Source organism: Dendrobium catenatum, unplaced genomic scaffold, assembly GCF_001605985.2.
Source record: "Dendrobium catenatum unplaced genomic scaffold, ASM160598v2 fragScaff_scaffold_716, whole genome shotgun sequence".
NCBI lineage: Eukaryota > Viridiplantae > Streptophyta > Magnoliopsida > Asparagales > Orchidaceae > Dendrobium > Dendrobium catenatum.
Window position 1 is genome coordinate 5,231,766 of NW_021319178.1, and position 25,015 is coordinate 5,256,780.

At 39.6% G+C, this 25,015-nt stretch overlaps 1 protein-coding gene across 1 annotated transcript; it reads right to left on the minus strand.

Moving 5' to 3' along the window:
* Positions 1 to 169: 169 nt before the first annotated feature.
* Positions 170 to 16,024, minus strand: LOC110099485 (probable transcriptional regulatory protein At2g25830). The gene is made up of 7 exons (XM_020826650.2): positions 15,837 to 16,024; positions 15,625 to 15,752; positions 15,271 to 15,332; positions 13,714 to 13,870; positions 13,342 to 13,619; positions 9,526 to 9,646; positions 170 to 478 (listed from the first exon to the last, which is right to left on the minus strand). Exons 1-7 carry the CDS (start codon positions 15,937 to 15,939, stop codon positions 386 to 388), a joined length of 942 nt encoding a protein of 313 aa, XP_020682309.2. The 5' UTR covers positions 15,940 to 16,024; the 3' UTR covers positions 170 to 385.
* Positions 16,025 to 25,015: the final 8,991 nt, after the last annotated feature.

Sequence of the window (25,015 nt, forward strand, 5' to 3'; positions counted from 1 at the left end):
GGATTTAAGTTTTATCAGTTTTTATGATAATTCTATGAAAAAAGTAAGGATGATTGGACAATTATAGAAGGCCACTTAGAATTCTAATTTTAGCAATCAAAATCATCCAATAAATTCAAGTATTGTCAGCCCATGAAATTGTGTACGCCACTCTTTTAATGGTGGAGAGAAAAAAAAAAGGTTTGAATCTTATATTTGAAGGTTATAACATCAAAATAAATGAATCCAAGGAGCAGAAAATTCAACCCACAAAACATTTTATATATATAAACATCCCCCAAGTTCATAGGAGAACAGAAAGAAACTGTAAATGAAAACTTCGATGTAAAACAGAAAAAAGAGGGAAAAGAAGAATACTGTTAATCGGGTATCATTTCTTAAAAAATCACTTTTGATCAGTGTAAACGGCATCAACATCATAAAGTTCAAGCAGCTTGGACATAAGCTCCTTGTTTAAATCCATGGCTTCATCATCTACCTGTTGAAAATAACAAAACAAAGAACCTTAGCCCGCAAAGTTTTGGAATTAACTAATGCAGGAGTTTGCTGGAGAAATTATTATATGCAGAGACCATATGCAGAACACCATCCAGAAACCAATCAGAATGCGCCACGTCAGCGGTATCGAGCCACAATACCGAGCACAGGGGTGTGGAACATTCTGCTTGGTCTCCATACAGCATTCGGTGTCAGCACAGAATAATTAATCAGTTTGCTGAGAAGGAAAAAAAAATAAAGTTCAGAATAACCAGTAAATGATCTCAAATCAATTTATTAGTTCCATCGACTGGTGCAAAGTATGGAATGGGCGTGTAGCTTTCAGAAAGCTTTAACATATTTTCAATTACTCCAGTGGGTAACATTAACCACCCATATCATTAAGATGAAGGAAACAGCATATGGTACAGGAAATGATACAAACCTCAATGGGATTTAGTGGCAAGAGCTCAAAACCATTATCTGGTTCAAAAGCTACGCCTGCATCTCGTAATTTTGATAGTATATCAGAGTAGTTTTCTGTAGAGACGACAATCTTATAATAGCTGCAGAATTAAGCAGCTGTAAGGATCCTTGCGTAGGGAGTTAAAAATTTATTGAAAATTTCAAGTATCAAAATCCAATATAACAGATAATAAGAAGGCAAATAAGAACGATAGTAATGATAATTATAGTAACAATAATGGGAAAGGAATTACAAGTGACACCACTAACAAGTAAACGAAGTGCACTCGTCCTTTCTTTTAGTAGCTTGATAAAATATGAAATGAACGTGAGTATTAGCTAACCTAATTGATAAAGATCTTAGACATTATTGCCAAAGTTCTGGAATCGTATTCCCTCATCACCCAAAAAAAAAAGGATACAGGATGAACATCAGAAAAAAGAAAAATATAGCAATAAAAATGTTTGGTCAGACATAATGGCTACTTCTCTTTTTTTTTTAATAAAATGAATTGCAGAGATTCTAGAAGAAGCAATGCAATGGCATTTCAGGAAAAAAAAAATTCAATTATATGTTGCGTATAGGACAAGCAACTCACAAAACATTTAGGAAATAACTTTGGCGAGAAAATTTGCTTTACTTTATGTTGTGTCCTAGAAAATTCGTAGCGGCAGAGATATTTGGAGTTTAGTAACCTAGCTTTATACGAAGATCCAACACACAAACAGATGAAAGATAAGGGTGCGAGAGTCATAAGAGACACCAAGATTTTTATGTGGAAAACCCTGAAAAAGAAAAAAACTATGGGGGCCTGGCCTACTTAAAATGATTTCACTAGTGTTTGTAGTCGATTACAAATGGTGCCCTTCCGCGGGGGGAAGACATTGGCTCAATGTATCATATAGATCATTAAAAAAAAGTATCATATAGAGCATTAAAAAAAGTATCATATAGAGCATATTACATACTTGGGGTTGAAAGAATCCAATGATAAAGAAGTCATTCTCAAGAGAACGTTGGCCTGTTCATTTGATTGACAAGGAAATATTTGGGCAATTGAGATTAGAGGGATTGTAATCGTCAGGCGACAGTGGTGGAGGGACTGTAGTAAGCGAGCAACGGAGGTCGAAGGGACCGTATGTCAGAAACCGTTAAGGAGTAGTCGGTGCTCCCCAGCACACCGTAGCTAAACGTGCACTGCATCAGTCATCCCCCGCTTCAGAAGAGCTCGACTCCGACGAGCTAATACTGACAATGGCTTCATCAGGGGGCGTATAGGCAGAAATGTCCGAAACATTGAACGTTGAGGACATATTCAAGTCCTTGGGTAAAGCCACAGTATATGCATTATCGTTAATTTTGGCGGTTATAGGAACTGGACCTACCTTTCGTGGCATCAATTTTGAATAGGATCCTGGTGGGAAACGTTCCTTCCGAAGGCGTACCATGACCAAGTCTCCTACATTAAAAAGTCGTAGTCTGCGACGACGATCAACAGTTTCCTTGTACTTCAGATTAGACTTTATAATGCGTTGCCGGATCTCCTCCAACATATCGGCATACTCTTCAGTAAAAGTGGTTGCGGCTGGGGCCTTACATTTGGGTATAATGGCAACATCCAGGACTGTATTCGGTGCTCTGGTGTATACAATACTGAAGGGAGATTTCCCTGTAGATCGGTTAATCATTGAGTTGAAGGCGAACTCAGCCCTGGCTAACATATCTTCCCATTGCTTAGGGTGATCTTGCACAAGACAACGCAACATGTTGCCTAAGGTGCGATTAACAACCTCTGTCTGGCCGTCAGATTGTGGATGATATGCGGAACTAAGACGAATATCAGTACCCAAGCGCTTCCATAGCTCGCGCCAAAAATGGCTTATAAATTTGACGTCACGGTCAGAAGTGAGACTTCGGGGTACACCATGTAAGCGGACAATTTCGCTGAAGAAAATATGAGCAACGGACATAGCGTTCAAGGTTTTCTTACATGGAATGAAGTGCGCCATCTTGGAGAATCTGTCGACGACTACCATGATAGAATCATTACCCCGCCGAGATCGAGGCAGGCCCAGAACAAAATCTAGACTGAGGTCTTCCCAAATTGAGTCGGGAACGGGCAGGGGCATGTAAAGGCCCGTGTTTTGAGCTCCTCCCTTGTAGGTTTGACAAATAGCGCAGCTGTCCACTAAACGCACAACATCTCGACGTAACCGTGGCCAATAAAAACGTGATTGAACCAGGTTTAGAGTTTTGTCACGCCCAGCATGAGCAGCTAGGCCGCCACCATGAGCTTCCCTGATTAAGAATTGGCGCCAAGACGAAATGGGAATGCAGAGTAAGTTTAATTTAAAAAGAAAACCATGCCTGATTGAAAATCCTGAAACAGGATTTGGGCCGTGGCACAGCTTCCAGGTTTCTTTGAAATCAGGATCGTCTTCGTATAGCTCCTTGAGACATTCCAGGCCGGCCGTCTCAGTCTGCAACCGCGTGACAACAAGAGTCTTCCTACTGAGAGCGTCTGCAACGCGATTTTTCACCCCAGGCTTGTGTTGGAACGTGAATGAAAACCTTTGGAGGAACATAAGCCACCGTGCGTGCATTCTGTTTATGGACTTCTGGCTATTGAGATATTGCAATGCCTTGTTGTCACTGCATAATACAAAGTCTTGGTGTAGCAAATACAACTCCCATTGTCTCAAGGATCGAATGACAGCATAAAGCTCTTGCTCGTAAGCTGACCACTTTTGACGAGCTTCACTTAGTTTCTCGCTGAAGAAAGCTACAGGTCTGTTTTCTTGCGAGAGAACTGCTCCGATTCCTACGGACGACGCATCGGTCTCCACCTTAAACACCTTATCAAAGTTTGGTAATGCTAGTACGGGAGCTGTTGTTAAGGCCTGTTTGATGATCTCAAAACTTTGCTGTTGTTCACTGCCCCAATGGAATGTTTTGCCCTTTAAACAGTCGGTCACAGGAGCCATAAAAATACTAAAATTTCGAATGAATTTTCTGTAGAAGTTCGCCATCCCATGGAAACTCCTGACTTCAAAGAATGAGGTAGGGGGCGGCCAGTCACGGACAGCACTTATCTTCTGAGGGTCCATGTGAATACCGTGAGCATCAATAACAAATCCCAGGAAGTGCACCCTTGGAACTGCCATCTCGCATTTCGGGAGGTTGAGGAACAATTTGTGTTGCCTGAGTACATCAAATAACGTCTGCAAATGCTTCACATGGTCGTCTATACAAGTACTGTAAACCAGTATGTCATCGAAATAGACAATACAGAATTTTCCCAGATATGGCTTTAGAACCTCATTCATCATTCTCATAAAGGTGGAAGGTGCGTTGCACAGCCCAAAGGGCATCACCTTCCACTCATACAATCCTTGTGGCGTTTTAAATGCAGTCTTCCACTCATCCCCGGGGCGGATTCGGATTTGGTGGTATCCACTACGCAAGTCCAGTTTTGAAAAAATAGAAGATCCCGTAAGCCTGTCCAATAATTCATCAATGCGGGGAACCGGAAAACGGTATTTGATTGTAATTTTGTTGATGGAGCGACTGTCGACAAACATTCGCCAGCTTCCATCCTTTTTAGGTACTAACAGCGCCGGGACAGCGCATGGGTTCAGACTGGTCTGTATAAATTGGCACTTTAGTAAATCATCTATCAATTCTTGTAAAATGAGCTGTTCTTTGGGGTTGAGTCTGTAATGTGGCAAGTTTGGCAAAACTGCACCGAGTACCAATTCAATTTGATGCTGAATATTCCGAAGTGGTGGCAGTTCTTCGGGTAGGTGATCAGGAGTAATATCCCGGTACTGGTGCAGAAGATGCAGAATGTCTTGGTGCGAAGTGTGCGGTAGTGAACTTTGGCTCTGTTCAGTCACTAACAGAGCGTATAAGGGTGCTGGCTCTTTCCAGCAATGTAAAAGTCCTGCCCCTGAGAGTATCTGTACCGATGTCTGCTTTTGAGGTTGTCGAAGTTTGGACTTTGTTTCATTAGCTGTGGGTAGTAGCCGGAGGCGTCGTCCATTCCACACAAATGAATATACATTAGCTCGGCAGTCATAGATGGCGCCAACATCGAATTGCCATGGTCTACCTAAGATCAAATGGCAGACATCCATATCAAGGACATCGCACAAAACTTCGCACACATACTGTTTCCCTATCGAAAACGTCACTTGACATGATTCGGAGACCAGAATCTCAACTCCCCGTTTGACCCAGCTGATCTTATAAGGATGCGCATTCTTAACAGTTTTCAACTGTAAGCTTTGAACGACAGCTCTCGAAATCACATTCTCCGTGCATCCATTGTCGATCAAAAGGTCACACACCTTGCCACCTATAGTGCAGCGGGTTTTGAAAATAGAATGGCGTTGTAGATTCGCGGATTGTCGAGGTGCTAGTAGCAGTCTCTCAAGTACGCATACAAGGGCTTCTCCCTCATCAGCGGGCACATCCTCGGAATCACAATCCTGATTCGCCTCATCCACTTCTTGGACTATTCATTCATCTCCTTCAGCTATGTGGACTTGTTGTCGCTGCGGGCACTCATTCGATTTATGACCGGGCTGGAAGCATCGAAAACATTTAAGTGTAGACGGTTTGGCGTATGGATTCTCCTTAACCGTGGGTTTAGATTTAAGCGGTGCCCGGGGATCATTGGCTATTTGATTCGGGGAGGGAAACTTGACAGACGATTCCCCTGGGGTTGTTGGCTTAAATCCATGAGTACTACTCTTACCAGAAGTGACGTTTTCATGCCAATGCCGTCTAGCAGAAGGAATTTTAGATTGTCTGACTTGTTGCATTTCAACCTTCATAGCCAGATTCACTGCCTGAGCCATCGACCATACGGAATTCAATTCCAGTCGATCCTGAATGCTGTCCTTTAACCCCCCCGATGTAACGGGCTACTAAGTGATTAGCTGATTCATTAAGATTGTTTCTGGCCGACAATCTATGGAACTCTTCGGTGTAATCGCTCACGGATCGGTCACCTTGCGAGCAATGTTGATACCTCATGTATAGAATTTGCTCATAATCTGTGGGTAAGAATTGAGCTCTCAAGAGTTGCCTCATGCGGTTCCAGTCCCGCACACTCCCTTTACCTTCTCTTGTCCGCATCTGTAACATCTGTGCCCACCAGGCACTAGCACCGCCCTTCAGGCGACAAGCGACGTATCGCACTTGCTTATCCGGTGGCACTTCCATGTACTCAAAGAAGTTTTCTACTGCCTTTTCCCAATCCAAATAATCTTCAATATGCATACGCCCGTCAAAATAGGGAATATCAAGCTTGGCCTTAAATTCACCTGGCGAAAGGCGGGGAGTAAATGCTCTCCGGTATCTCGGGTAGTCACATTGATACAGGGCGTCATCTTCCGCATCGTCCGATTCCAGCAACTCCGCTTCCTTCTGAAACTGCGGTTCTTCATCTGAATCCGACAAGTCCTGTCGAATGGGGGCTGTGCAACGAAATGGCTTGGCCGCATTCACGCCCCTTCTTCCTCTCGGCCGGACTCCTTGTGGTTCAACTGGTGGTGTTTGATACGGTAGCGGTCTCGCACGAAGGAGATTGAACTCCCGGCGAATATCCACTGCGAGCTTCTGCACGTCGGCCGAAAGCTCATTCAGCCTGCGATCAAAATCCTTCTGGTTTGCCCAAAGCGCGTCAAGACTTCGCACTTCTTCGGTAATGGGTTCCTTGCCACGATCTGCCATTGCCTTCTCAAGCGAGGCTCTGATACCAACCTGGCGCAGCTCCAGCTCCTCTCGATCGGTAAGAATCCTGCAAAGAAGAAACTAAACAGAGAAACAAGAATTTCCAACCGGAATTATCAGAAAACCTGTATATTCAGGTTCTGTTCTATTGCTTTTGTAAAAAAAAGGAGGATATAACTTTCTCTGCCTTTCATCTTCAGGCATTCTCCTATATAAACCTTCATCTAAAGAGGTAATTCTAAAATTGAAAATACTGCAAAACAAAGTAGTGGAGTGTAGTAACTAAAAAAGGAAAGTTGGGAGTGGATGTCAGAAACCGTTGAGGAGTAGTCGGTGCTCCCCAGCACACCGTAGCTAAACGTGCACTGCATCAGAAGGGATCATAGTCGCCAAGCGACAGAGGTCGGAGGGATCATAGTCAACGGGAAACGGAGGCCGGAGGGACCATAGTCGGCGAGCGACAGAGGTCAGAGGGACCATAGTCGGCGAGCGACGGAGATCAGAGTAACTGTAGTCTGTAGACGACGGTGGTCGGAGGGAACATAGTTGGCGGGCGACTGTGGTCGGAGAGACCATACTTGCCAGTCCGATGGAGTACTAACAATGGTTGGTCGCTTGAGGAGGTTCAGCGGCTGTTGGCAGCTAGGGAAGTCCGACGGAGATTGACGGTCGGGTGGTGGCTCGATGATGGTCGCGTGGAAGTCGAGCAGAGGTTGGCGACAGGGCAGAAGTTCGGCGGCGATCAACGGCCGAGTGGTAGAACGACAGCTTTCGGGGGCCGGGTGGAAGTTTGACAACGTTTGGAGGCCGTACGGTGGTCCGACGATGGTCAAGTGGAATTCCAATGGCGGTCGAGGGCCAAGTGGTAGACCAACAGTTGTCTGCGACCAAGCGGTAGTTCAACAATAGTTGGGCAGAAGCCCGACGACTGTCGGCGACCAGGTGAAAGTTTGACGACAGTTGGCGGCCGGATGGTAGTCCGACGATGGTCGGGTGGAAGTCCAACTACAATCGGCAGCCTAGCAGTGATCTGGCAGCAATCGGCGCCAGGCGATGGTCCGACGACGGTCGACGGAGGCTCGTCGGAGGTGGTGCTGGAGCTCTTGAATCCTTAGAGCTCTCTACAATCTGCAGTCAAATGTCCCCCTCATGTAGAGAGTAGGGGGTATATTTATAAATTTTCATGAGTGGCACACCTCATAAATATAGAGAAGATCCGGGGCAAGTTTGAAATGCTCCATCGTATGGCTCATATTATTTCCTCGATCATAGAGTATTTTTTAAGTGTTTAAGTGCCTTAATGATGTTAGAATTCAACGAATTTGGACTCGTTGGATTTGTCTTGTCGAGCCGCTCGATTCGACTATAAGCATGTCATATTTAGATATCATTTTGTCATTCAAATAATGCTTTGAACCTTCCAAATATGCTTCTGACTCTTAATTCAAACCCATTTGAGCTCAAATTTGGTCAATTTTAGTGTCGTTGAGTTTCTCTTCGAAACGTTCAGTTTTACTATAAGTTTGCTGAAATTGGAGTTTATATGGTCTCGAATTTAATTTTAGAAGTTTTCAACTTGAATATTTCTCGAGATTTGTGCATGATCAAGAAGACTTTTTGGTGACTTATCACTTTCCATTCTATAAGTGCACTAAAATTTGATTTTAAATATCCATGTGAAGCAATACAACCATCCAAAACTTTTAGGACATAACTTGGCAAGATTTTTTTTTCCCCCCATTCGACGACTGCACTAAAATTAGATTTTAAATACCCATATGGAATAATGTACCATTGATAGTTTTATGAAATGAATTTATTCAAATATTAATAAGCAAAGACACCCTAATAGGTCATGCAATTTGTGCAGTGTTAAGCTGACCCTAAATATGAAATTGTGCTTGCATAAAGCATAAAAGATGACTGAATTTGATGAAAGGATAGTTGAGTTTTTGAAGACCTTTCTGAATTATCTTCTGAATCATCCTCCTCGTCAACATTAGGTTCAATGATATCTTCAGCACCAGCATCTAAAGCAATAGCAAGAATCTGGTCTTTTTCATCATCATTGGCCTTTACATTAACAACTCGAACTCTTCTAAACTTGAATAAGATGGATCCTGGGTCAGCAAGCTTTGCCCCACTGTCCTTTACCACCCCTCTAACATCAGCCACTGATCTGGTTATTTTGTCTGTTAAAACCTCAACTACCATGCCAACACCACCAAAGCCATATACCTGAACAGGTGATTTAAAATATAATTGTTGCAAAGCCTGAATTGATTTAGAATATTAAAGAATTAAAAAGAGACAATCAAATCTAGATAGCCACCTCATAAAATTTCTCAATAAATGCTTCCTGACCCTTGTCAGAAGCCTTTTTAATGTTCCTTTCCACTATTTCTTTTGGTACTTCAAGTTCTCTGGCTCTCTCTAAAACAGCAGCTAAAACTGTGTTCGAAGATGGATTTGGACCACCCTTTGTTATGCTGCATGTTAAGAAACAAAAAAGGAAAAAAAAAACAATTTACACAAACTTTATTTTGATATTATTGTTTTCAGCAGTATATTATCAAGCAATCGCATAGCATACACCGAACATAACATTCAAGAACATAACAGTAGGGAAGCAAGAAGAGTTTAGGCAATAGCGGAATTTATTTGCCCCCCCCCCCCTCAAAATCGAAGCTGGTTCCGCCCTTGATCGAGTGGGGCAAAGTATGAAATGGGTGTGTAGCTTTCAAAAAGCTTTAACATGTTTTCAATTACTCCAGTGGGCAACATTAACCACCCATATCATTAAGGGAAAGGAAATAGCATATGGTGCAGCAAATGATACAAACCTCAATGGGGTTTAGTGGCAAGAGCTCAAAACCATTATCTGGTTCAAAAGCTACACCTGCATCTCGTAATTTTGATAGTATATCAGAGTAGTTTTCTGTAGAGACGACAATCTTATAATAGCTGCAGAATTAAGCAGCTGTAAGGATCCTTGCGTAGGGAGGTAAAAATTTATTGAAAATTTCAAAAGTATCAAAATCCAATATAACAGATAATAAGAAGGCAAATAAGAACGATAGTAATGATAATAATAGTATCAATAATGGGAAAGGAATTACAAGTGACATCACTAACAAATAAACGAAGTACACTCGTCCTTTCGTTCAACAATAGTTGGGAAGAAGCCCGATGATTGTTGGCAACCAGGTGAAAGTTCGACAACAGTCGGCGCCCGGACGGTGGTCCGACGATGGTCGGGTGGAAGTCCAACTACAAACGCCAACCGAGCAGTGATTTGGAAGCAATCGGCGCCATGCGGTGGTCCGGCGACGGTCGACGGAGGTTCGCCGGAGGTGGTGCTGGAGCTCTTGAAGCCTTAGAGCTCTCTACAATCTGCAGCCAAATGTCCCCTCTCATGTAGAGAGTAGGGGGTCTATTTATAAATTTTCATGAGTGGCACACATCATAAATATAGAGAAGATCCGGAGCAAGTTTGAAATGCTCCATCGTATGGCTCATATTATTTCCTCGATCATAGAGCATTTTTTAAGTGTTTAAGTGCCTTAATGATGTTTGAATTCAACGATTTTGGATTCGTTAGATTTGTCTTGCCGAGCCGCTCGATTCGACTATAAGCATGCCATATTTAGATATCATTTTGTCATCCAAATAATGCTTTGAACCTTCCAAATATGCTTCCGACTCTTAATTCAGACCCATTTTAGCTCAGATTTGGTCAATTTTAGTGTTGTTGGGTTTCTCTTCGAAACATTCAGTTTTACTATAAGTTTGCTGAAATTTGAGTTCATATGGTCTCGAATTTAATTTGAAAGTTTTCAACTTGAATATTTCTCGAGATCCGTGCAAGATCAAGAAGACTTTTTGGTGACTTATCACTTTCCATTCTATAACTGCACTAAAATTTGATTTTAAATATCCATGTGAAGCAATACACCCATCCAAAACTTTTAGGAGATAACTTAGCAAGAAAAAAAAAATTTCCCATTCGACGACTGCACTAAAATTAGATTTTAAATACCCATATGGAATAATGTACCATGGATAGTTTTATGAAATGAATTTATTCAAATATTAATAAGCAAAGACACCCGAATGTTAAGGACCGTTGGAATATCTGCTTATATATCTTGTATCCACTTATATTATTACACGTGTATCTCTTGTCATAGGAAAGATTATATATACATGTGATTGGCTGTATCAAGGCACAAGAAATCAATTAATAAAAGTTTAGTTTCAGAGTTTCTTATTCTCTGAATCTGCTCTCCTTTTCTCCGGTTTCATATCTCTTGAGTTTCTACATGGTATCAAGAGCCGGACGATCTTAAGGACCCTGCCCATGGCGAATCAAGCCTCTGCGTCCTCATCGATCGGCACAACCTCCGGAGCATCGATCGGCACAACCTCCGGAGCCACTGTATCAACTCCGGGCATCTCTCCATCATTAAAGTTTGTGATCTCGAACCTCAAATTCTTGGTTCAACATGCTCTAACACCGGACAACTTCCCCATTTGGAGCACTCAAATCGCAAAACTGCTCAAGGCAAACGGTTTCGCTGCGTTTCTTGATAAAAAATCGACTCTAGAAAACATCGATCCGAATCAAGATATGAGAACATGGCAAATCACAGATCAAAATCTTGCCACGGCCATGTGTTCCACCATTTCGCCGGTAGTTCTTCCCTATGTGATTCATCTTGAATCAACCCAAGAAACATGGGCGACGCTCCACACTCGGTTTCAATCTTTTAATCGATCCAAGGTTATTCACAATGTCTCAATGCAAACGATGTCAATGACTCAGTATCTTACTGAGATCAAGAAGATCGTGGATCAGATCGCCTCGGCTGGTTCAACGGTTGATCCAGAAGATGTGATGATATACATCTTGAACGGACTACCTCCGGCATATCAGTCGTTTACGACCACAATTCGCACTATGCAAGGTTCGTTGTCTCTCGACACCTTGTACGCCCTTCTCATAAGTGAAGAGATCCATCTCAAATCTGCGGCATTAAAATTTCCAAAAATGCCGGACAACCAATCTGCCCTGTATACGGTCAGGGGTCGTGGCAGGCGCGGACGCAGAAGACCTGCGCCCAACAACGCTCCGGTGCTTACTCACAACCCGAACTCCGCTATTACCTGTCAAATATTGAAGAAGAAGGGTCACAGTGCGGACGCCTGCTGGCATAGACTCAATCCCAATTACACACCAAATCAAACTTCTGTCAAGAACAACAGTGCTCTCGTCGCTAACAATGACAGCAACTCGACCGCTGACTGGTACATTGATTCCGGAGCTTCGTCCCACATGACAAACACAACCGAGAATCAGGAGTTCTACAATACCTACAACGGCAATGACACTGTAACTTTAGAGGATGGGAGGTACGTTCCAATAGCTTATATGGGTTCGGGAATTCTTCCAACCCCGGCTAGTAAGCTGATTCTCTCTCGACTTCTGCACATTCCCTCATTATCTTACAATTTATTATCTATCTCTAATCTGGTGAAAGATAATCCTATATCTATAACATTTGACACAAGCGGTTTCGTGTTCAAGGATCGGACGACAAATCAAATTATCCTTAAAGGACCGTGCAACAAAGGGATGTACAAGATCGCAACTCAATTCAACCGTGTGCCCGCACAAGCGTTAAAGGCCACAAGCACACCCTCGGCGAACTGGCATCTTCGTCTTGGACATCCCCATCACCGAGTTCTGGAACACATTTCACATAGCAATCCCTCTTTACATATTTTACCATTTAAATCTGTTTGTACCTCATGTATGTCCTGTAAAGGTCAAAAACTCTTATTTGAACGTCCCGCCAGTAGAACTAGATCCCCTCTTGAACTTGTTCACTCCGACGTGTGGGGACCTTCGCCGGTTGCCTCACACCAAGGATTCAGATATTATGTAATATTTGTAGATGATTTCTCTCGATTCGTTTGGCTATTTCCTATAATGCATAAATCTGATGTTACTAATACGTTTATCCACTTTGCAAAGTTCGTCGAAAGACAAACGACCAGGAAGATCAAAATCATTAGAACTGACGGTGGAGGTGAGTTTGTTAATAATCAGTTTCAAACTTTCACTAAGAATGCAGGGATAAGGCACCAAACCTCGTGTCCGTATACTCCCGAACAAAACGGGATAGCGGATCATAAGCATAGACACATTATCACCATGACAAGAACTCTCCTACAGACAGCCGGGCTCCCGATGAACTACTGGTTAGATGCGGCATCCACTGCTACATACCTAATCAATCGTCTTCCGTCCATGACTACCGAGAACACGTCCCCGCTCAAAAGAATGTTTAATATACAACCGTCATATGAACACCTTCGGGTATTCGGGTGTGAATGTTTTCCGTTGCTTCCCCCGGTTCATCGCGTGAAGCTTACACCAACATCGCACTCATGCATCTTCTTGGGATATTCAGATACAACATCGCACTCATGCACTCATGCTCTCCTTTTCTCCGGTTTCATATCTCTTGCGTTTCTACACCGAATAGGTCATGCAAATTGTGCAGTGTTAAGCTGACCCTAAATATGAAATTGTGCTTTCTTAAAGCATAAAAGATGACTGAATTTAATGAAAGGATAATTGAGTTTTTGAAGACCTTTCCGAATTATCTTCTGAATCATCCTCCTCTTTAACATTAGGTTCAATGATATCTTCAGCACCAGCATCTAAAGCAATAGCAAGAATCTGGTCTTTTTCATCATCATTGGCCTTTACATTAACAACTCGAACTCTTCTAAACTTGAATAAGATGGATCCTGGGTCAGCAAGCTTTGCCCCACTGTCCTTTACCACCCCTCTAACATCAGCCACTGATCTGGTTATTTTGTCTGTTAAAACCTCAACTACCATGCCAACACCACCAAAGCCATATACCTGAACAGGTGATTTAAAATATAATTGTTGCAAAGCCTGAATTGGTTTAGAATATTAAAGAATTAAAAAGAGACAATCAAATCTAGATAGCCACCTCATAAAATTTCTCAATAAATGCTTCCTGACCCTTGTCAGAAGCCTTTTTTATGTTCCTTTCCACTATTTCTTTTGGTACTTCAAGTTCTCTGGCTCTCTCTAAAACAGCAGCTAAAACTGTGTTCGAAGATGGATTTGGACCACCCTTTTTTATGCTGCATGTTAAGGAACAAAAAAGGAAAAAAAAAACTATTTACACACACTTTATTTTGATATTATTGTTTTCAGCAGTATATTATCAAGCAATCTCATAGTATACACCGAACATAACATTCAAGAACATAACAGTAGGGAAGCAAGAAGAGTTTAGGCAATAGCGGAATTGTGTAATGCTGAGGGGGTCTAACAAAATTAAAACTCTTAGTATAGTAAGGGTTATTTGTAATATACCCCCTCTGAATTTATTGTTTGCACCCAACGACCTTTTTTTCAAGCAATTTGCCCCTCCAAAAATCAGAAATCCCCTTGGCCTCCTGCAATTTTTATCTCATTATGTTGAACTTTTCTAACACTAATAAACAAGTCTGTCAAAAGCGATTATGTGTAAAATATATATTTTTATTTTTTTATAAATTTGTCACTTGCCCCCCTGAGAACTAAGGCTAGTTCCGCCGTTGGTTTCAACTTTCAAGACAAGTGACACATTTGAAGTTGCTTACAATCCAATCTCTCAGGCTTGCCTAACATTTAACGAAGTCAAATATGCTAAAAGACAAGCAAAAATTATATACATTAAAAAGTTCTATTAAATTGTATATTATTGTCGGGCAAGTGATTTATATCTTCATTGCTTCAGTAAAAAATATCATAAAACATCTTCCATTCTCAAAGTCAAAAGCCACTGGCGACTCTATTTACTTGTACAAACACCAAGCTAACAATCCCTATTTTGATTCAAAATTCCTTCAATAGCCACAAATTCTAACCAGTAGTGTAAAGGCATTGAAGCTAGGCATAAAGTCAGAAGTTCTTCCACCATAGCACACAGGTTTAACATTGATAAATTTATTAATCTGTTCAAAATGGAATTCTGGCATTTCAACCTGCTAATCCTAGGAATAAATTTTGCAGTTCAACTAATAGCACTGCAAGTAATGAGAAAATTGGCAGCAAAGTAGAGAAAGGGAAGATTCATTACTGGTTGTTGGGAAAGTATAAATTGAAGAAAACAAAGAAGCCCATGCAAAGTGATCAATCTAAAGCACCACAAAGAATTACAAACTATTCACCTGTGAAACTATCAACTTGGGAAGATCAAATAAAAGATACTATAGCAATATCAACTGAAATATCGCTATGAACTTTGATATTCGATGCACAAAGGATCCTATAGTGCATATTTTCAACTAATCCTACATGATACATTTCATCATTAATGCACAACTACCAAACAAATATATCTTTTTGGCCTCTAACACTGCTTATATATCCTGTAAACTTTAATCGAAGGCAAGAATCCAAGCATCCAACCGAATTACAAAGAAACAGAGCATGCTAAAACTTCACTAAATCCAGATATCAACATTTATGATCAATTTTCTTTCAGTGAACTTACGCAGAGACAATTTCTTTCCCAATTCTACTGTTTCTTTTCATCTTCTTCAAATTTTGTGCATCCTGCAGCAGGAAAGAAAGACATTGATGAGCTGAGAAGAATCCAAATATCTCTATATTTTCTATGGAAGTATCACAGCAGTCAATATAGGACTCAAACATGACTGCAATACTTCAACCAAACAGCCAGCTGGAATAACCAAATCCTAGCTAGATTCGTATGTTTTAAAAAAGCCCAACACTCTTGGCGATAAGCTGCAATCCCAGTTTTTAAGTCCAGTATGAAAACTTGTTAGCAGTTTTATCAATTCCTTCTGCAAACTAAGCCATTAAAACCAATTGAGCAAGACAATACCTTTCTCCCAGCGATCTTGCAAGAACGCCTTCCCATACAAACAGGGGGAGTTGAGCATATCCTCCTCTTTCTCTGAGCATCACCTACAACAGGTGACAATCTAGAAGGCGATATTCCTCGAAAAAAACCTAGCACCAGAAACATCGACCAGTGGTAAACATAAAGTGATGGGAATCAGAGGAACAGAGTCGTCAGAGGAATAGTAGACGTACTGTGCAAAGTGTAGGGTTTCTGGAGCGGGTTTAAGGCGAATATACCGCTTGAAAGAGTGGCTTTCTGGAAAATTGATCCAAGAGTTCTTCCTGCAGAAGCCATTGCCCCGCTCTGCGAATCTATAATGTTTGTGGAAATGCCCCAGTAAGACTTAGCGAAGGCGGCTGGGCCATCCAGCCCAGGTTTATTAGCTATAATGTCATGTATAAATATAAACTTCTAGGATTTATATTTTTACCACTTAAAATTTCACTATTTATATAAATCTAATATTTTGAAAGAGTTAACTAACCTCTCAATGATAAAGAGAAAGTCATGATAGATCTCACATAAAACTTTTTCTTTTTTCCAATGAGTGCAATAAGGATTATTGTAGTTGGGATTGTATGTTATTAGTGAAGTGATAATAGCTGGATAATAAAAATTTGTTAGTGGTGGCAATCAGTGCTGATAATGGTAATTGATGATGATTATCGCAAAATGCAATTGAGTTTATAAGCAACCTTAGCTCTTAAATCACCTTTACACTACCAAAAAATTAATGTTTTAGCAGCATTTTATACCAATGATTTTAAAATTGCTGCTATAGATAGACATAAACAGTTGTTATAACCGCCATTAAATTCACCCTAAAAAAATCAGCGGTCCTCCGACTCTTCCGCTCAACCCCTCTCCATTCGACTTCGTCTCCTTCGTGTGATAGGCGGAGTTTTGAACGAGCCGCCAAAAAGCTTCTTCGACTCCTTTGAAGACGTTCATTCCTGTCTGATACGAAATGCCTCCTCCTCAAGCCTTAGCCGGACTCCTTCCTCGCCATTTTCTGTTCGAGCGACAGCAGCGACCACAACAGGAGTTAACTTGCCGCGAAGGTAGCCATTCTTCCTTCCTTCCGCGCGCTTCTTCGATTAAATCCTGTAAATTTGCTGAGCCACATAGAGGAAGAAAGGGAGAGGCCGACGTTGCCGGTGGAGGTGGTTCCAATTTCTAGTAAGTTGGGTTTCCAGGGTTTAGTAGGGTTAATTGGGGGAAGTGATTAATCCATTGATAGATGATAATTGAAGTTTGAGATTAAAGGGGACCAGATTTCTTTTGTTGAGATTGATCAGTTTGTTAGCTTTTTTGTTTAGCTGTAAAGAAGAAGTTGTAATCAGTTCAAGAGGAGGAATCTTCTCCAGTCTAAAGCGCTATTATAGCCTTCCTACAGCAGCACTCATGAAACCGCTCCTAAAGCATTTTCAGCGAACGCAAATACAACGGAATTCCTGTGGTTTTTAAACCGCTGCAAATAAATTAGTAGATGTTTAAACCGCTGCATTATGTCATAAAAAAGTGTTGTAAATGCTTATTTTTTAGTAGTGTTAGGTGAAAACTAAGCATTCTTTATAGTCTCTCTTGTTTTAGATATTTAGGCTAATTAAGGCAAACTCACACACACATCGCATACACAAGACTCGAACCCAAGACCAATTAATTGGTAGCCTAAGCTCCCAAACAACAGACCAATGTAAGCTATATTTTGTAGCCTATTGAAGAGAGACATTTTGATAAATTTGGCTATAATCTAATACTTCATCGAACAATTCATTCTATTCATATTAATCCCATATATCATATATTGTTTATCTAACATTTGAGTGCCTTAACAATAATAGCATATTAGAATCAAATGAACTTAGGTTCGTTGGATTTATTTTGTCAATCCTTTTAATTTAACTATAAGTATGTAATATTAGGAGACCATTTGATCATTGAATTAAAGTCCAAAGTTTTCAAATATGCTTTATGTTGTTAATCTTCATTTGGACTCAGATCAAATAATTTGTTATGTTAATGGATTCATCGTGTTGAGACATTTATATCGGCCTACAAGATACTTATTTTTTCTTTATAATGACATGTATGCAGCCAATTTTATAACGCTCAAACTCTAATCGAAATATAAATATGAGCCTCATGGGTGAGCTGGTTTTTATATTCTTTTCTATACACAAGCTTATTTATATAAATTTTATAGCTTCTCACCCTAAATTTTATTTTCACTCTCTATTTTTCTATTATCTTTTTGTTTAATATTCTTACTATAATTTAGTGTAATTTGTAGACAATTCTAAACTTCATCTTCCAAATTTTAGAGGTTCTAAATTTGAATGATCAAAAAACATATTTTATTAAGCTTTTTTTTTTTAATTTCATATCAATTTGTTAGTGTTTCTTCTTTCTTTGGCTACACATATTTATATTATTTATATACAAATTTCTCAAATTTATTTTTAATTTTTAGTGGATTGTTTTATGAAAAAAGTTTGAGTAGGAAACTCTTGATTGATTTTTGTGTGAGAAGTGTAAAATAAATGATAATAATAAATATTAAAAATGTAAAATAGCTCAAATTTATTTGGAAAAAAAAATGAAATAAAATAAAATGAGAATTTTATCATCTTTATATATATATATATATTTATTTATTTATTTTTATCAAATATTATTTCACTTTAAATTTTGTCTTCACTATTCTGAAATAAAAAGATACTTGGGCCTCTGAGTTAATCAAGAATTAGTTATCTATTTGGGCCGGCCCGTTTGTATCCTTAAGAGTGAACTCTATCTAAAATTTTATTTGAGATAATTTTTTTACTGTTTTCTAAAGTAAATTTTTAATACAAAAATTTCTTAAACTAGAAAATTTTGTATTAAATATGTTGGTTTAGAAAATAGTAAGAATATTGTCCCAACTAAGGCTTCATTTTGAACTGCTTTTTTATTGCTTTTTAAAGTAATTTTTTAATTAAAATTTTAATTTTTATAATTGGAAGATGCTTTAAGAAGCAATAAGGGATCTAAATTTGCAGAGAGTTTAGATATCTCAAGAAGCCCTGATCATTGCCTGACGATCAACGTCAAAGATCATTGCCAGCAATCGCTATCATTTGACTATCGCAATCCGACAGTCATCACTCGATCGTCCTCATATAACTTTCATCACCTGACTATCATCATCAAACCTTTGTATTCTAACTGCTAGCCCTATACTTGTCGTATGAATATCATCGCTTGATCCCTATTGCCTGACTATTATCTAAAAAAAGAATAACATGAGCTGCAAAGAAAAAAAATAGCAATGCTAAAAACTGGAAGGACCAAAAAGGATGGTCAATTGACTATAACAGAATTGCGAAGGAAAAATAACAGGAAGTAGCAGAGACTGGCAATGATACAGCACACAAGTAGGAGAATCAAAAATGGAAGAGCATCAACCCCATCAGATGATAGAGAGATTATTATGTGCGGAGTTTGGACGGTGCTTAAATTTTAATAGGAAAGGGTCATATCGTTGCACACAACGTATATTAATATACATACTATATATAAAGTTATACATAGTATGTGTATTGATCGCTTTTTATTGTAATCCGGATGAGAGCTAAGTCACAATACCGCACATAATAATTTCTCCAGATAATACCATCCAAGTATACTTTTAGGCTTCGTCTCAAACAACTTTGTTATTGCTTCTTAAAGCAATTTTAAAATTATTTTAAAAAATATTAAGAAAATAGTCTCAAATAGGGGTGTCAATATTTGAGACGACACGAAAACCCGACCAAAAAATTTCGGGTTAGACCCGACCCGTTTTCAGAATGGGCCGGGTTCGGTTTGACCCGACGGGTTGCCAGTCAACCCGGAAACCCGTTTAAACTGTCTGCCCAGCTGCACGCATAACTGCCCTAGCCTGCCCGCTCCCCGCCCGGCTGCCCGCGGATATGCCCGCCCTCTGCCCACGCCCTGCCAGCACGCTACCGCGCAAACGAGGCTGCCCGTGCCGCTGCCCGAACGCCCTGCCCACGCGCCAGCGATCCTGGTCCTGATTTCCAACCCGTTTTCATATACGGGTCGGGTTAGAGTCGACCCGTTTGAACCTGTACCAGTTCCAAATTCAACCCGAATCCAACCCATGACCCTAAATTGACACCTCTAGTCTCAAGCAAAACCTTAATATGCCACACTCGCTTAGTCTTGCTAACTTCCTCAAAATAATATAAACAAAATCAATAAAAAAAGCCAATGCTAGAAGAATCTAGCAGGACATCATGATTCCTGACATATTTTCCGCGTGGAAAAGTAGTCGAGTCCTCCTCCAATGTATAATTTTATTTGGAAAATTTTGTGGCAGAAGCCTATTTCATTCACTATCACAGATAGATACACAGAAAAGTGACGTTAATGCTGCTCAAAGAAATGAAGAGCAGTATCACAGAAAAAAACAAAAAAAGGGAGCAGCTTTCAAGCAGAGATTATGCAGCACTAATTGCAGTCCCAATCGCCAGAGACGGCCATCCACCAAGTGGATTCCTAAGAGGTTCAAATCAGAACAGATACAGGCCCCATGATAATACAGAGGCCATCCAACTAAGGGTTGCCAAAACGACTAACGCAAGGAGAAATTAAGGAGGTAAAGATTCCTCATTGTTCTTGATATGTCATTGAAAATTATATTGATGGGACACAAATCCTGAGGGAAAATCAAGTTGGAAGCTTCAAAAAATTTTTCGGAGACCATATGAATTCTGATTTCAGCAAACTTACAGTCCACGACCATAATTTGAATTACCAAACGGTTTTCAAACGTGACATTCTTATAGTCGAATTGAGCGGCTCAATGAGACAAATCCAAAGAGCACAAGATATTTGAATTCCGATATCATTAAGGCATTCAAATGACTATTAAACAGTCCACGACCAAGGGGATCAATATTGGCCGTCCATTCAATCCACTCCAATTTTAACCTTGATCCTCCACATATTTACAAGCTATGCCACTATCAAAAAATTATAAATAGCCGCTGCTCATCTGATAACGGGGGAGAAGAAGGAAACGAAGAGAGGAGGTTGGGAGCTCTCTTACCACCGACCATCGTCGGAGTTATTGCTGACCACCGCTGGAGTTCCTCCCGACCACCTTGGACTTTCGCTAGTCCGCCGACTACTGCTGGAGTTCTTCCCAACCATCGCCAGACTTCCGCCAGTCCGTCGACTACCGCCGGAGTTCTTCCTGTCCACCACCAGACTTCCTCCAGTTCACCGACCACTATTGGACTTCTGCCCGTTCGTCGACCACCGCCGGAATTCTTCCCAACCACAAACGAATTTATGCAGTTCCGCTAAAAACCGTCGGACTTTCGCCAATCTGTTGACCACCCCCGAACTTCCTCCAATCCTCCAGACCTCTGTCGCTTGCCGACTACGGTCCTTCTGACCACCGTCACCCAACTATGACCCTCCAGACCTCTATCGCTCTCCGACTACAGTCATTCCAACCATCGTTACCCAACTACGGTCCTCCTGACCTCTGTCGCCCTCGGACTACGGTCCTTCTGACCGCCATCGCCAACTACAGTCCTCCCGACCCGTGTTGCCCGCCAACTACTATCTTTCAAATGACCATCGTCGACTACAGTCCTTCCAACACCATCGTCAACTACGATCCTTCCGACCACCGTTACTTGATTACGATCTTTTCAACCTCTGTCGCCCAACTACGGTTCTTCCGACCACTGTCATCCGACTACAATCCTTCCGACTTACATCGCTCGCCGACTATGATCCTTCCGCACAAATTAACATATCAACACTGATTCTTCTAACTCCGACCATATAATGCATTCTATATGATGTATATTTGCTACTTCGAGCCAATACCTTCCTCCTAAGGAAGTGACTCATTTGTAATTAATAGTAAGCACTAGTGGTCAAGTGGATTCATTCAAACTAGGCCAGATCCGTGGTTTTTCCCCCCTTTTCAGGGGTTTCCACGTAAAAACTCTGATGTCTCTTATGAACGCTACACCCTCTCTTTCATTTGTTTATGCGTTTGATCTTCGTACAATGCTAAGACGTTAAACTTTATATTTCTCTGCCGCCGTGAATATTTCAGGACGCAACAGTTCTACTCTTTGGGCTGAAATAAATCCTCAGAAAATTGCTCTTTCTCATAAGCCCTTTGAAGCAAAAAAACTGTGACAAAAATCATCGACAGAATCGACAGCAGAAAAGGGGTCAGACAGTAGCAAAAATTCCAACTGGAATGCCTAAAAACTGTAAGAACAATGCAATATGGAGCTAGCATTCTACCACTAAGAGAATAAGAGATAGGATATCTCCTCTAGATTTCCAGTTTTGAACTTTTGACAATATAACATTTTTAATTCTACTGCATATAGAGGAACTGCACATAGAAAAACCAGCAAATTTTCTAGCATTTTTTTCCCTCCAGATCGATGAAGCACAGGGAGCACCAAATTAATAGCAAGGTGGTATAAATTTTTTTCCAGCACGACGAAGGTGAGGCATTTCTTCGAGAAATTATTATGTGCGGACGTCAGAATGTTTGGAGGTTAATCATAACCCACCACGTCACCCGGTACACAGCATTAACGAGCACCGATACCGAACAAAAAAGTGACATGCCGCGTTCTGATTAGCCTCTGGACGCCGTCTAATGTCCGACATAATAATTTTTCCATTTCTTCAATGTGTTCCAGAATTTGCATAAGTTTTGGTCTGAGGAGAAAATTTGAAGTTCACGGCAAAAGTAGGAAGAATATAAAGAAAGTATACTCACATTCAGAAAAAAAGTGGTTAGAGGATTCAACAAAATCCTTAAAAATAATATTAAGGATTAATAATTTGCTATTATATTCATCTAAAAAAATTATAAAAATTAGAAATTATTAAATATGGTGGTAATTTATGGATTAGGGGAAAATTTTGGTGAAAATATTATAATGTAAATTTGAATAGAATAATTCATTAAGATTTATATTGTATTTATTGAAAATAAATTAAAAGATTATAAATTAATTATGATGAAATTTAAAAGATTATAGGCACAATTTGTGTTTTATTTTTTATATGTATATGGTGGAAGAAATTGATCTATGAAAATAATATAGAGTAAAATTTAATATTTACTTATATAATTTGAATTAATGTAATAATAATATTTTTTTTAATTTGTTAAGTTATGAAAATTAACTTTTATTATATAAAAGACGTGCTACTTAGATTTAGGGTACGTTTGGGACGGTCAGAACATTTTATAAAGCAGATTATGAAGTTGTTGTGAAGAAATCAACTTTGCTACTATGGTTGCAGTAAAAACTTTTTTCACCACAACTTTTTGTATGAGAAAACAACAAAAAAATAGTAGTTAAATGAAATTGTGATTATCATTTGTCTGAAAAGCAAAACTATTAAAATGAGTTCACAAATAAATCCTTAGTTGCAAGTTAATATTTGCGATAAAAGGGATGGTTGTGAGGCTAGAAGGGAGCGGGGAGCTCAATCTAGATGGTTCATCATGTCAATATGTGACAGGACCTAAAAACCCGACCGAAGCCTATTCGAAGATTCTGTGTCCAGGTTTGAAAAATGAGCTGTTTTTGGTCAACTTGAATACCCAAAACTGACCCGTTTTCAAGTTTTTTTTTTGTCAATCTGAATCCGAAAAAAATATTATGTGTGTACAACGGACATCATCATGAGACCAACCAGAACGCGTCATGACACCTTTTTGTTTGATATCAGTACTGGTCACCACTGTATAATGAGTGATGTGGCACAATATCACCCAAAAATGAGTTGTTTTTGGTCAACTTGAATACCCAAAATTGACCCGTTCACAAGTTTTTTTTTTCAATCTGAATCCGAAAAAATTATTCTGTGTGGACACCGGACGCCGTCCGGAGATGAACTAGAACGCGTCGCGTCCCTTTTTTATTTGGTATCAGTGTTGGAAACCGCTATATAACGGGTGATGTGACGCGATATCACCCAAAAATATACCCTATTATTTTATTAATGATGCTTTAATTTTCTATTGCATTTTTAGCTGTGCAAGATTTTTGCGCGTGATAATTGACTTCTAAATCTAGTCGTCGAAGACAGCTATCATAGAAGCTACTTAAGTACGATAAAATAATGTACAAATGTGCTTATCTTAAACAATATTATATTATAAAATAACTATTTTATTCAGTATACTTCACAAACTAATCACCCCAATCCTCACCAACTATTATATGGAAATGCTTACCTAATTAATTATCATGATAAATGATTAGTCCATATCATAGTAATTATGTACGAGAAGTGGCGCACATCATCAGCGAAGCGGTTTGATTGACCGGCGATGGTTATGGATTAGAACAAAACGATAAAAATTTTGGGCACCAAGAAGAGTACCCCAACTTAGATAAACAGATGATCCAGGTTGATTAATCATGTTGTGTTTAGGCTAAAAGGATCGTGCTGATACAAAAAATGAGCATGATCCGTACTATGGCCAACGATCACAGCGATGGGTGGGTTTTTCTTTTTGCTTGAAATAAATGGATGAAATATAAAACCTAACGAAGATAATAGCCGGAGGCCAATCAACAATTGTAGCGGTAAGGTGCGCCTTACTGTAGGCGGCCAAAGATCATAGCGATTGGTGGTTTTTCTTTTCTATTTTTATGTTTGAAGTAAAATGAATCAAACATAAAGCTTGACGAAGATAATAGCAGTGGCCAACCAACGATTGTAGTGGTAGAGTGTGCTAGATTGTATGTGGCCGAAGATCACAACGATTGAAGGTCAGCATAGAATGCTCGGTGGTATGGCAGAGGAGGTGGTTGGTGCCAACATGCGGTAACAATATAAATAAATTATAGCGCATTTAGAAATTGCTCAAATCAACTAATTTTTAAATACATGAAAATAGAAGTAGACGATAAATTTCAAATTTGCCACTAAATTATGATGTATTTCAAAAAATTTACATACATACCACTTTATAACATCCTATTTACATATAAAACATCCAAAAATTTAATATTACATGCATACCACCCTATATTATTTTAATATCAAATATGCCACTTATATTTCTTTCCTGCCACTCATATATTTCATTTCTACCACTCATAATTGATATGAAAATAAACTATGGGTGGTATGTATGTAGTATTAAAGTTTTAGGTGTTATATATGTAAATAGAATAGTATTAAATGGTATGTATGTAAATCTCCCAATAATTTAATATAGGCCTAAAGAGAATTTAATATCAACATTAAATTTATATGATAATTTTGTATATATTTATTAAAAATTGATAATAATTTATAAAAGTAATTATTT